The 13,279-nt window shown below is 42.7% G+C and overlaps 2 protein-coding genes across 4 annotated transcripts in view; both read right to left on the reverse strand.

Moving 5' to 3' along the window:
• Positions 1–12,396, reverse strand: part of GK5 (glycerol kinase 5) — a 69,336-nt gene extending 56,940 nt beyond the window's left edge. Inside the window, exons 1-3 of one of the 2 annotated variants that reach the window (XM_041733808.1) lie at positions 12,093–12,396; positions 3,015–3,108; positions 1,175–1,250 (exon numbers count right to left, since the gene is read on the reverse strand). In XM_041733808.1, coding sequence (XP_041589742.1) covers positions 1,175–1,250; positions 3,015–3,108; positions 12,093–12,254 — 332 coding nt within the window. In that variant the 5' untranslated portion in view covers positions 12,255–12,396. The remainder of the gene's footprint in view (positions 1–1,174; positions 1,251–3,014; positions 3,109–12,092) is intronic. The other variant, XM_041733809.1, reaches the window with a different exon arrangement.
• On the reverse strand, positions 9,708–11,634 carry LOC121478658. 2 transcript variants are annotated; one of them, XM_041733811.1, is made up of 2 exons: positions 11,253–11,634; positions 9,708–10,951 (listed from the first exon to the last, which is right to left on the reverse strand). In XM_041733811.1, the coding sequence occupies exons 1-2, from the start codon at positions 11,413–11,415 to the stop codon at positions 10,728–10,730; spliced, it is 387 nt and encodes a 128-aa protein (XP_041589745.1). In that variant the 5' UTR covers positions 11,416–11,634; the 3' UTR covers positions 9,708–10,727. The 2 variants fall into 2 exon arrangements, with proteins under 2 accessions (XP_041589745.1, XP_041589744.1); XM_041733810.1 differs by having other exon boundaries at positions 11,194–11,634.
• Positions 12,397–13,279: the final 883 nt, after the last annotated feature.

Raw genomic sequence — 13,279 nt, forward strand, 5'->3', positions numbered from 1 at the left:
CCTTATCTACCACCTCTCTTCCCCACAACCCCATGTTCAAGACACTCTTTGTGAAGTCTAGTGCTCTGTAACAATAAAACATTTTGTAGGGTTTTGTGGTTGTTGTTATTGTTTTGAAAGACACTCACATTGAGTGGCAATATGGGGATAGTGGAAAGAGCATATGTTTGGGGTCAAAAAAATAATTTGGAATCTTGGCTCTTTAGTAACTAAGTGTTCTTGAACCACTTATATATTTCTCTGCACCTCAGTTTCTTTCTCTGTAAAAAAGACATAATACCCAAATAACAAGTTTGTTGGTTAGGATAATAGAACCTGAAATATCGTAGATATTCACTATATAGTAGCCATTATAATTGTTTTTTTTTTAATTTTATTATTTATTCATGAGATACAGAATGAGAGAGAGAGAGAGGCAGAGACACAGGCAGAGGGAGAAGCAGGCTCCATGCAGGGAGCCTGATATAGGACTTGACCCCAGGACCCCAGGATCACACCCTGAGCCAAAGGCAGACGCTTAACCACTGAGCCACCCAGACGTCCCGATATAATTGTATCTAATCTATACATACCTGATATGCTGCAGGTATTTAAATATTAAATTTGGAGAAGACTGAAAATATAAACCATAATTATAGGATTGTCTTTATGAAACTTGCTAAGTTCTCCTGAATCTTTTTCAGTGTAAGCTAATTTTTAAGATTCCAATCCAGCTTATTTGAAAAACTAATTCACATCTAAAGAAAAGAATGGAGAATTTTAATAACAGTATCAACACTTTTTATTATCATTTTATGTAAGTCAAGCTCAGATAACATGTAGGGATTGTATTTTTTTTAAATTATTTATTTATTTACTCATGAGGGACACAGAGAGGCAGAGACATAGCAGAGAGAGAAGCAGGCTCCCTGTGGGGAGCCCGATGGGGGACTTGATCCCAGGACCCCGGGGGATCATGTCCTGAGCCAAAGGCAGACACTCAACCACTAAGCCACCCAGGTGCCCCACAGGTAGTGTATTTTAAAATGCCAGAAAATAGGCCCATTTTCATCCCTCTTAGCCAAGTAAAACTTCTATTAATTCACAAATTTAAAACTTTCCATAGAGGTTTCCCATCAATATATTCGCTATGTATGGATCCAACAACAGAATGCTTATCACATAATGCACTTACTTGTTCCACGTAATAAAAGTTGCTCTCTGAGTTGAAATGCCAAGACCAACAATTTGATTCATCTCTATTCCAGCAACTGAAAATAAAGATAGGTAAAACATGTGTTTAGAAGCCAGTGAAGTTCTTCTTTACCATATTATAGTATGGGGAATAAATCATTCAATATAATCTTTAAGGAAAACATGGGTTTAGCATTTAATAACATAACTGGAACTAATTAAGGAAGCATTACTAATGATTTTGTAATAATTTTTTACTTAAAGGGAAAAAGGTCATATTCTAATAATAACAAAATGGCTTTCTGCTTTAAATGTCAGGAAAAAACCAAACACTACTCAAAGTAAGTCAGATTTTTATTTTCTTCTTGATAATACTAAAAAATCGCTGGGGATCCCTGGGTGGCTCAGCAGTTTAGCGCCTGCCTTCGGCCCAGGGCGTGATCCTGGAGACCCAGGATCGAGTCCCACATCACGCTCCCTGCATGGAGCCTGCTTCTCCCTCTGCCTGTGTCTCTGCCTCTCTCTCTGTGTCTCTCATGAATAAATAAATAAAATCTTAAAAAAAAATACTAAAAGACCAGATCTTAATACAAGTAATGATCAATCTATGAAAATAAATAAAGGGAAACCTCTCTAAAATGCAGTCAGGGCCATACCACTGGCCAATTACAGGAAGACCTATCAATTACAGACCGCAGAATAAGCCTCAGCAGGAAAAAATCGGCAATTACAGGTCTCAGCAGGAAAAGATGTACATTGTATCACCTATAATAAATCTACCCCAGCCAATCAGAAACCGTCATCACCCTGAACTCTTGCTTTTCTCCAATGGACTATAGTTCAAAACAACCCTTCCCAACTTCTTTCTCCTTTTCCACAAAATAACAAACCAATCCTTAAATGGGTCAAAAAAAAAAAAAAAAAGAGTTTGTAACGAATGGGAAACACTGCTAAACATGTTTGAATCTGGGAGAAAGGCATACAGGTGTTCCATGTACTATTCGTGCAGCTTTTTAAAATAAGTTTTGAAATATTTCAAAGCAAAATGGCAAGAAGGAGAAGCAATTCAGCCATAAAAATGAAGTAAAAGATCTTTCAGAATTTACAATTACAAGTCATCTTTTGCCATATTCTTAAAGAAAGCTACACTGAAAATGTCCTTAAAGAGCTAAGATTTCCTATTGTGGTTATGGCCAGGACAGCACTTTGCATCGAGGCCACGCAGAAAAACGAAAACAAAAACAAAAACTTAACAGTAAACGTTAAATTGGGGAGCCTGGGTGGGCTCAGCTGGCTAAGCACCTGCCTTCAGCTCAGGTCCTGATCCCAGGATCTTGGGGATTGAGCCCTGCCTCAGGCTCCCTGCAGAGCCAGCTTCTCCCACACCCTCTACCCTTCCCCCTGCTTGTGCAAGCTCTATCTCTCTCTCAAAAAAGTGAATAAATAAAATGTTAAATCTTTTTTTTTTTTTAAAGCAGTAAAGGTAACTCAACTGCAAATTCCTGAGAGCAGAAATTATGTGTTATAATTTTGTTTATAAACCTCTGGTATTTTGTATACAACAGGAAGTTGACCAAGCACTAGTCACAACCTGGGATGAAGAAGGAAAGTCAGCCTTTATACTGTACCCTAAAAGATTTAAACCAAAGGACAGAGTTGCTGTTACCTTTCCTTAATTGTAAACCACAGATGTCTGCCAAAAAATACTGAGAAACTGTGACCCTAGTAAAATACCATTTGCATAATTTTCATTAGGAAACCCACAAAATTCTATAGACTGAGAGGAAAACTCTTATTACAAATAAAATATGCTTTATTATTTTTTTTTCCAGTCTAATTACCTCTTACAGATTCTTTTATTACAGTCACAAACTGAAGCCAGAGGGCATCAGGATCAATTTCAACCCAGCCAGCTTGAGGATAAAGACTTTCTACCTATTTAGAAAAAAGAGAAAATTTAGTAAAAACATTAGATCAGGTCAATAATACCTGGGTCTTAAATTTTTTTTAATGTTTAAAATGATTAACAACATGATTTCATTCATTATCTAATTCATTTTTATTGTTAAAATGGAAAATATAAAAGTTTTCTTTAGTTCATGAGTTTGCAGAAAATTGTAGCTTTATTTTATATTTACTTTCCAAGTTTATCTTTATTTTCCAAGATTTCTATAATGAAAATGTACTATTTTTCAAAAAAAAATTTTTTTTAAAAAAACAAAAATTAACGAAGTACCAAAGTGTGCTGCAGACTATGACAGAAAGCATACTCCACCCTGTCTCTATCACTGAATGAAGAGATAAAATCTGGACCCAAGGCAGGAAGCAGCTATTTGTGGACTCTAACAAGTATACACTGGAAAGAAGATGGGGGAAGATAAGAATCCAAGTTCTGATAAGTGGTGGTGAGCTTCCCATTTTTTTCCTGATATTTTCTGACCTGGCCTCAAAGCAATCCACAAAACCAGAAATGGGTACCAGGTGCAATGGAAACTCCAGGAGAAGTCCCCATATTTCTTTTTTTTCTCCCACTTGCCTCTATACTTTTGTACCCAGGCTATCTTGTAGTAGTGGTTGCACCAGTAATCCTAAGTACTTAAGATACTGAAGGAGGGAGGAGGTGTGGCCCAAGACCTCCACAGTTTTTCTGCTCTCTCTGTGCTCCCAGCTGTGGGCATCCGAAGTGCTGGCAGAGTAGGCTAATCAGAGCTCCAGCTTTCTGGCAAGAGGAGCCAAAAGGGGAAGCTCGGGGAACCAAAAAGTACCAGGACAATCTCAGAGAAAGAGGAACTTGGGAAAGCTGCTCTGGAAAGTTGTGTATGAAGTCTGAGGCTCACCTCGAAGCTGTACATGAGTGAATATATGCTAAACAGCACAGCAAAGATGTTGACAACTAAGGGACAGCTCTACCCAGGTGCCAGACCAACTCCTGCGTGGCACATACAAAGGGCATATGCAAATAGTACCGCTGCCAGGATTCTGGAAAAGACAACCACTGAAGCCAAAGTCCATAGAAGACTTGGCAGAGTTTGTAGCCTGAACCCAACTGCATTAATGGCCCAGTAAAAGAAAAAAATATCAACATTCATCATAGGATTTACACAAAGCGCAGAGTCTTATAACACAATATTCAAAATGTCCATGATATAATCTGAAATTACAAGGTATATGAAGAACTGGAAAAATTTCACATGGGAAAAGATAATAGATACTAATGCCAAGATGACAGATATCTGACCGAGACTTCACAGCAGCGATTATAAAAATGTTCCAAGAAGAAAGGGCAAATTCTTTTGAGACAAATGGCAAGATAGAAAGTCTCAGCCAAGAAACATAAGACAAAAAGAAAAATAAAATTTTTAGAATTAAAAACTACAGTAATAAGGAGAATGGAAGAAATGGAGAGATGCTAGTCAAGGAGTGCAAACTTTCAGTTATAAGATGAATAAGTACTAGAGACCTAACAGACAGCATGGTGACTATATAGTTAATAACAGTGTATCATACACTTGAAATTTGCTAGGAGAGCAGTTCTCAAGCGTTCTTAACACATATACGCATACACAAATAGTAACTATGTGAGGTAATGGTATGTTAATTAGCTCGATTGTGGTAATCATTTCACTATGCATATGGGTACCGAAACATCATGTTGTACACCTTACCTATATAAAACTTTTGTCAATCATACCTCAATAAAACTGGAACAAATCAATTAAGAAAAGAAAAATATAACAATCCAAATAAAAAACACACTGGATGGCTCAAGAGTAGAAAAAAGATAACAAGAAAGCCAGTAAACCGAAGATAGATCAATAGAAATTATCAAAAATAATAGAAAGAGGGATGCCTGGGTGGCACAGTGGTTGAGCAACTGCCTTTGGCTCAGGGCGTGATCCCGAGGTCCTGGGATCAAGTCCTGCATCCAGCTCCCCACAGGGAGCCTGCTTTTCCCTCTGCCTGTCTCTCATGAATAAATAAATAAAATCTTTAAAAAATAATAATAGGAATAGGAAAAAATATTGGAAAAAAAGAATGAATAAAGCCTCAGGAGGCAGGAGAAAAAGGTCATCAGATTCCCCAAAGAAGGAAAAAAAAAAAAGAGTTCAGTGCAAAAAAAAAAATTACTTCAGAGAAGTAATAGTGCTAAAAACTTTCCATGTTCAGCGGAAGATTTAAAATCTATATATTTGGGGCACCTGTGTGGCTCAGTCATAGAAGTGTCTCCCTTCAGCTCAGGCCATGATCCTGCGGTCCTGGGATCGAGCCTCACATCAGGCTCCCTGCTCAGCAAGAAGCCTGCTTCTCCCTCTGCCTCTACCTGCCACTCCCTCTGCCTGTGCGTTCTCTCTCTCTCTCTCTCTCTCTCAAAAAAATAAATAAAATCTAAAAATAATAATAATTAAGATAAAATAAAATCTGTATATTCAAGAAACTTAGAAGACTTCTAAAAGGATAAGTCCAAAGCATTACATATCCAGACCCAGCATAACTAAAATGCTAAAACCCAAAAACTAGGGAAAAATCGTGAAAGCGGCCACACGTAACAATGATTCTTTATAACTGTGGCTTTCTCATCAGAGCCATGGAAGCCAGGAGGAAGTGGCTCAACATTTTAAAAATGCTAAAGAAATGCTATCTACAATTATATATCAAAATCCCTGGGATCCCTGGGTGGCGCAGCGGTTTGGTGCCTGCCTTTGGCCCAGGGCGCGATCCTGGAGACCCGGGATCGAATCCCACATCGGGCTCCCGGTGCATGGAGCCTGCTTCTTCCTCTGCCTGTGTCTCTGCCTCTCTCTCTCTCTCTGTGACTATCATAAATAAATTAAAAAAAAAAAAAATCAAAATCCCAGTATGTTTGTAGATACAAACATGATGATTCTAAAATTTATAGGAAAAACAAAAGAACTAAAATAACTACAACTATGTTGACAGAGAATAAAACTGGAGGAATCACACTACCCAACTTTAACATAATGTTACATTAATCAAAACAATGTGCTACTACAAAAAAATTAGGGGCGCCTGGGCGGCTCAGTTGGTTGAGCATCTGACTTTTGATTTTGGCTTAGGTCATGATCTCAGGGTATTGAGATCAAGCCCCATGTTGGGCTCAGTGCTCAGTCTGCTCTCCCTCCCCCTGCTTGTGTTTGCTCTCTCTCCCTCTCTAAAATAAATATACAAAGTAATTTGTAAAAAATAGACAAATGCTATCAATGGAACAGAGTCCAGAAACAGACCCACACAAATATAGCTAAAATCAATTAGCTATTTATTTATTTTTAACAAGTGTATACAAGGTAATTCAATGGAAAAAAAGATAGCTTTTTCAACAGTTGGAACAATCAGACATTCATACGCAAAAAAATTAACCTTAACCTCACATCTTACACAAAATTTAACTCAAAATTGATCACATAAAACTGTAAAATGTTTGGAAGAAAACAAGGGAAAAAGTTCTTTGTGATGTGGGTTTAGGCGAAGAGCTCTTTGACATGACACCAAATGTACCACTCATAAAACAGAGAAATTGATAAACTGGACTTTATCAAAATTAAAAACATTTGACCTACAAAAGAAAAGGTAAAGAAAATTAAAAGACAAAGTGCAGATTCATTTAAAATATCTGTAAATCATCCATCTAACACAGAACTTGCATTTAGGATATATGAAGAAATCCCAAAATTCAACAGTATGAAAACAAAACAACCCAATTAGAAAATGAGCAAAAGACTTAACAGGCACTTTGCCAAAGAAGATATACATGGATAGCAAATATACATAGAAAATATTCCACATCATTAAACATTAGGGAAATTCAAATCAAAACCATAATGAGATACCACTACACCTATTAGAGTGCGTAAAATAAAAACTACAAATAATTTCAAGTGTCAGTGAAGAACATGTGGAACTCTTATGCATACTGATGGGAATGCAAAATGGTACAGCCATTCTAGGAAAGTGTGGTAGTTGTTTGTTAAGTTAAATATTCACTTACTATATGACCCAATCATACCACTTGCAAGTATTTATTTATTCTAGAGAAATAAAAACTCAGGTTCATATTAAAATCTGTACACAAATGGTTACTGCAGCTTTAGCCAAAATCACCAGAAACACGGATACAACCCAAACGTACTTCAACTGGTGAATGAATGTGACACATCCGTCTAATGGGTTACTACTTGGAAATAAAAAGGAATGAACTACTGATATACATAATATGGACAAATCTCAAAGGCATTATGCCAAAAAAAGCCAGTCTCTGAAGGCTAGTGACTGTATTTTTCCATTTATAGGACATTCTCAAAAAGACAAAGCTATATACATGGAAAACAGATCAGGGTTAGGTATGGGAGGAATAGGTCTACAAAGGGCTAGCACAAGGGAGCTTATTGGATTACTCCTACATGGGCTAAAAAAAATCATAGAACTTATTCACCAAAAAGGCAATTTTACTGTATGTTAATTTAAAATATAAAATTAAAAAAAAAAAAAAAGCCATGGCTTCAGTTTAACATGATGGCTTGAATCCACATATCTTATCTCCAATTCCTCTCTAAATTCCATTAAAATAAAAACATTAAAAAGGTTTATGCAGGGGCTCCTGAGCGGCTCAATTAAGTTCATGTCATGATCCCAGGTACCTGGGATCCAGCCCCGTGCTGGGCTTCCTGCTCAGCAAGGAGCCTGCTTCTCCCTCAACTCATGTTCTCACTTGCTCTGCTCTCTCTCTCTCAAATAAATAAATAATAATAAAAGTTTTATGCAGAGAGACAATGCTAAGAGAGCAAACAGGTTCAGACCAGGTTTTAACAAATGTTTTTATATGAACAGTGAGTGGGTTGGTGGCACATGGCTAAACAGAGGAGAAAACTGATCCTTCACTCCCTGCTCAGATTACACCACATCTTTGCTCAACCCCTGGCAGAGATTCTATGGTAAAGCCTTGAAAATTAGAGGTACCTCCAAAGACTGAGATGCCAGATGGGACTGAACACAAGATTTGTTCAAAGTCTTTATAAAGATCCCCAATCCTTTCCTCCAGCCAGATCACTGCCCCTCCCTAAACAAGCCGAAGATAAAAGGTTTACCCTCCAAAGGGACTGAATCAGAAGAGTTCTTTCTTTGCAAAAATCAGATATAGCTGAGTAGAGTAAGACTATTTAGAGGTACTGAAAATATGAACCAATAACCAACCAAAGATCAGACATGTAAGAAAAGGCCAAAATAAAGAAAACAAAGGAATGCTGAGGCAACAGTGATTATGTGGGGAGCATGATGGTGACAAGGTCCAATAGGAAAAAAGAATCTACTACTCCCCAGTAAATTCTCAGAGACAGGCTTAACAAAATCTATTCCCCTTCTATCAAATGATACTCGTTTTTTGTTTTTTTTGTTTTTTTTTGTTTTTTTGCTATGCAAGACTTTCATGACCACAGACGAATGCCTCAACTGCAATAACACTTCCTCATCGGAAAAAAACTCAATGTGGATATCACTGAGTCAAACCTACAAATCTTCAGACTTGCCAGTGGCACTCCGGCATCACTCCCCCCACTCCAACCCAGAGAGCTCACTATATCCAAACATGTCACAATAGTGAAATCTCCTCCCATACCGAAGAAAGGCCAAACTGAAATTAGACAAGAGGATAGCCACAGCAAGGAGGATGATTTGTTTGCTGATTACAAACAAAAGACAAAAACCAGAATCTTTCAAGATTGTCCAGAAGGGTACACAACAGTAGAGATTATACTGCTTTCTTTGGACTGGCCTTTCTGTGCTGTTCTTCCAGGATGTTATTGCCCTTTATGGTTTCTCACAAATAGCATGATGTTCCAACGGGGAACTTGATAAACTTTCTCCTTAAAACTAGAAACATCAGGGACACCTGGGTGGCTCAGTGGTTGAGCATCTGCCTTCCACTCAGGGAGTGATCCCAGGGTCCTGGGATCCAGTCCCACATCGGACTCCCCACAGGGAGCCTGCTTCTCCCTCTACCTATGTCTCTACCTCTCTCTCTGTTTCTCATGAATAGATAAAATCTTTTTTAAAAAAAACTAGAAACATCAAATATTGACATGTGGATTTTCAAATCTTAATACTATATTCTAGTGTCTAATACCAATATTTAAGAATCTATACAAAGACTTTTTTTAAAAAAATACAAACTATAAAAATAAAATGAGAAATACAAATTATAGAAAAAGCCTAAAAATGTATCTCTGCTGTTAAAAAATGAATGCCACAAGAAATAAAACTAGTTTTCTGAGAGGCCTGGTACCAGCTTCCCAACATAAAGGGTTCATGTTTGCAATTTCAACTTTATTTTATTTATTTTTTCATTTTTTAAAGACTTTATTTATTTATTCATGAAAGACACACACAGAGAGGCAGAGACATAGGCAGAGGGAGAAGCAGGCTCCCTGCGGGGAGCCTGATGTGGGACTCGATCCTGGGACTCCAGGATCACACCCTGGGCTAAAGACGAAGGCAGGCACTAAACCGCTGAGCCACCCAGGGATCCCCCAATTTCAATTTTAATTAAAAGACCAATACAGCCTATTTTGTTTTTGTCTCTAAGGGTGATCTCTTCACTTTTTCTTTCTCTGTCTCTCTTTTAAGCTATCTGCTGGGTAGTATCCATCGAACCCTATACTAAGTGGTCTTGGGTTTCTATTACATATAACCTTACCATCATATTAGCAGAGGTGTGATTTTTAGCTTGAGAAAATAAACAAAAGTCGAAGCAAACTGAATTCCTGATACTTTAAGTGCAATTCAATGATTTATTCTGTACCCATGAGGTAATAAATCAGGTGCTAAGTAGCAATGTAGGCCAACAAGACTCTTTTTCTCAAAGAACTTCAGCTATCCGAAGTAAATGACCAAGTTCTGATTGTTTTTTTCTAATTTCTAATTCATTATGAGCAAACAATTTTTTTTGGACCAACAACTTTTAAGACACAAAGTAATTTTCTACGAAAAAATTACACATAAAATAAAATCCCAAATGTTTCATTAAGGTCAACAGACATAAGATTACTCTATTAACTGCTACACAAGTTTCTAAATCTTAGTTTCTTCATCTCTACCCCAGGTGCCCAGAAACTACAATTTAAGAAGCACTGCTATGAACTCTTACCACAGTTGGAGAGCCACTGCTATAAACTCAATTCAAATGTTTTGCCCTTTGAGGGCAGGGACTTTTTATATTTTTATTAACTCACTTACCTTTCCAGACACTTCATGGTTGAGAGTCTGAGCAAAACCATTCTAGTCTCCTACTCACAGCAATTTTGATTCACCTGTCTGATTCCTACCTCATTTCTTTAAAAAAAAAAAAAAAATGTAATCACGTACCCCAAATCACACAGCAACTGAAACTTTGTATTTCCTGACAATCCATGTCTCCCTTAGGTTCCAAATACTTCAATGCAAAAAAAAAAAAAAAACCCAAAAAACTCTGCCTAAAACAAAGGTACTTTGTGTCTAGGATTATGAGGAAGAGTGTGTGAAAAGTATCATTGTGTTGTGATAAAGACTCATAAAAAGATAAGACGCACACAGCCTCTGAAGCACAGTGTTCTCTCAAGTTGGGGGAGGGATGGCATGTGTAGGGCCGGTGTGCGGGGTCTCTGTACAGGTGGCCGGCCTGAAAGGTTGCTGCTGATGCCAGCTCGGGGTCCTGGTCGGGAAACCACACTGAAATGAAACTCTCCCATTTTCTCCAAGCAGTCACTTGGCCAGATGGGTCCCTGGGCAACTGCTGCAATTGTGAAACACAGTCAAGGGGTTGGGAAGAAGGGTGAGAACGGAGCCACCGCCAGGGTCCAGCGCTGCTGGGAAGGGGTAACTAATGGCTCCTAACGTGCAACCTAACAAGATGCTGCCCTCGGGAGGAAGGGTGGGCACGCCACGTCCAATCAACGTTATCTTTGCTGCGCTCGCACAAAGCCACGCGTCAGTAAGGCCAACAACAGGAGGGCACCAATCCACTGGTCGCCGTACCCCTAACAAGGGTTTTGGCCAAGTTTCCCAGACCAGAAGGAGGTAGGTGTGTTTCGAACCAAGGCTCAGACATGGAAAAGGAGAAAAGCGATGACGACACCGCCTTCGCGACTGGTCCGAGAGGAGGCCTCGCACGTCCGCGGAAATCCAGGCGCGCAGGTGAGGACCGGGCGCCTCGAGCGGCAGTTCGGAGACAGCACAGCTGAAGGACGGACGACGCATTCTATCAAGACCCGAGCGTTTCAAATGCAAATAAACACCAGGGGTTGGAAACCCAGCGAGCAAGTGCGGGGGAAGCCCTCGCAAGTCGCAAAGTCCCTTCTGGGCGGACGCGCGCGGCGTGCCCTGCGCCGCCCCGCGGTGCCCCCGGCTGCCCTGCGCTGCTCCCCGCCGCCCTGCGCCGCCCCGCGGTGCCCCGCTGCTCCCCGCTGCTCCCCGCCGCCCTGCGCCGCCCCGCGGTGCTCCCGGCTGCCCTGCGCTGCTCCCCGCCGCCCTGCGCTGCTCCCCGCCGCCCTGCGCTGCCCCGCGGTGCTCCCGGCTGCCCTGCGCTGCTCCCCGCAGCCCTGCGCTGCCCCGCGGTGCTCCCGGCTGCCCTGCGCTGCTCCCCGCAGCCCTGCGCCGCCCCGCGCTGCCCCCGGCTGCCCTGCGAGGGTCTGCAGCACGCACCTCCCCCCACCCCCCACGCAGAGGCGACTCCGCCGCAGACGGCGAGCGAAGCACCCCGGGGCGCAGGCCCGCCCCTCCGGCCCGCAGCCAGCACCGGAAGGGCGCGCAGGCTTCAGCCCTGCCCGGGGCGGGAATCCGCCCGCCGCTCGGGACCCCGGGCCCGCAGGTGGCGCGTGCGCCCGGCCCGCCCGCTCGCCTCCCGCGCCTAGACCCGACGCCCGCTCCCGGGTCACCTTCTGCGCGCTGGAGCCGCGAATCAGCGTCGCGTGGTCATAGACGTGGCAGCGGATCACCGAGCTGCCCACGTCGAGCCCCAGCACGAAGCCCGCGGGAGTCGGGCCCGCCGCGCTCTGCTCCGGCCGCCTCTTCTCCGGGACCGCGCGCACCGCCGACATCCCGCCCCCCGCCACCTCTCGGCCACCGCCGCCCGGCGAGCCGGGCGCGCTTATAAAGGCCCGTGCCTCAGGGGCCAAGCGCGCCCCGCGGGGCCGCCGCCCCCGGCCCGCCCCTCCGCGAGATCCCGGGAAGCGGCCCCGCCCCCGCCCCCGCCGCGGCCCCGCCCCGACGCCGTGACGTCACGGCCGCGCAGAAGCCCAGTCCAGGCGCGTGCGGGGGGGGGGGGCGCTTGCGTGGGGGGTCGGCGAGCGCGTCCCCAGGGCGGTGCCCGCGTTTCTTTGAGCCGTACGTGCAGTTTATGAATCTCTATCAAGAAAAATTTTTTTTTATTTATTTGTTCTATTAAGAAAAATAAAGTGAGGGCAGCCCCGGTGGCGCCGCGGTTTAGCGCCGCCTGCAGCCCGGGGCGTGATGCTGGAGACCCGGGGTCGAGTCCCGCGTCGGGATCCCTGCGTGGAGCCTGCTGCTCCCTCTGCCTGTGTCTCTGCCTCTCTCTCTCTATGAATAAATAAATCTTAAAAAAGAAAAATAAAGTGACCTGAAAAGAAACCAGGAATGCAGCCTAAAGTATATATTGATAAATAGAGCCCATGCCCCCCCCAAGACTACTCTCCCAAGTTAACCAACCTGTTAAATGTGCACATAAAGGGGATCCCTGGGTGGCCCAGCAGTTTAGCGCCTGCCTTTGCCCGGGGCCTTGACCCTGGAGACCCGGGATCGAGTCCCACGCCCGCCTCCTTGCATGGGGCCTGCTTCTCTCTTGGCCTGTGTCTCTGCTTCTCTCTGTGTGTGTCTCTCATGAATAAGATCTTTTTTTAAAAAGTGTGCACATAAAATACTCATTAATAAATGCTCGTGAATGAAATGACACACAAAGCGTAAGACCTTCCCCGGCCCTCTGCTGGGGAAGAAGGCACACAGCATCGGGTGGCCCTGACCATCAAGCCCCCGCCTTCACCCCACCCCCCAGCCTCACGGGTTACCTGGAAGAGCCCAGGGCAGAAAGGAGGACTATGGCAATTTC

Source organism: Vulpes lagopus, chromosome 19, assembly GCF_018345385.1.
Source record: "Vulpes lagopus strain Blue_001 chromosome 19, ASM1834538v1, whole genome shotgun sequence".
NCBI classification, from domain to species: Eukaryota; Metazoa; Chordata; class Mammalia; order Carnivora; family Canidae; genus Vulpes; species Vulpes lagopus.

Coding starts and splice junctions, on each gene's coding strand:
- LOC121478658 (XM_041733810.1), bottom strand. CDS start 11,415: ATGCGTCGTCCGTCCTTCAGCTGTGCTGTCTCCGAACTGCCGCTCGAG. Junction 10,952..11,193: donor GGCCAAAACCCTTGTTAGGG/GTACGGCGACCA, acceptor TCACAATTGCAG/CAGTTGCCCAGGGACCCATC.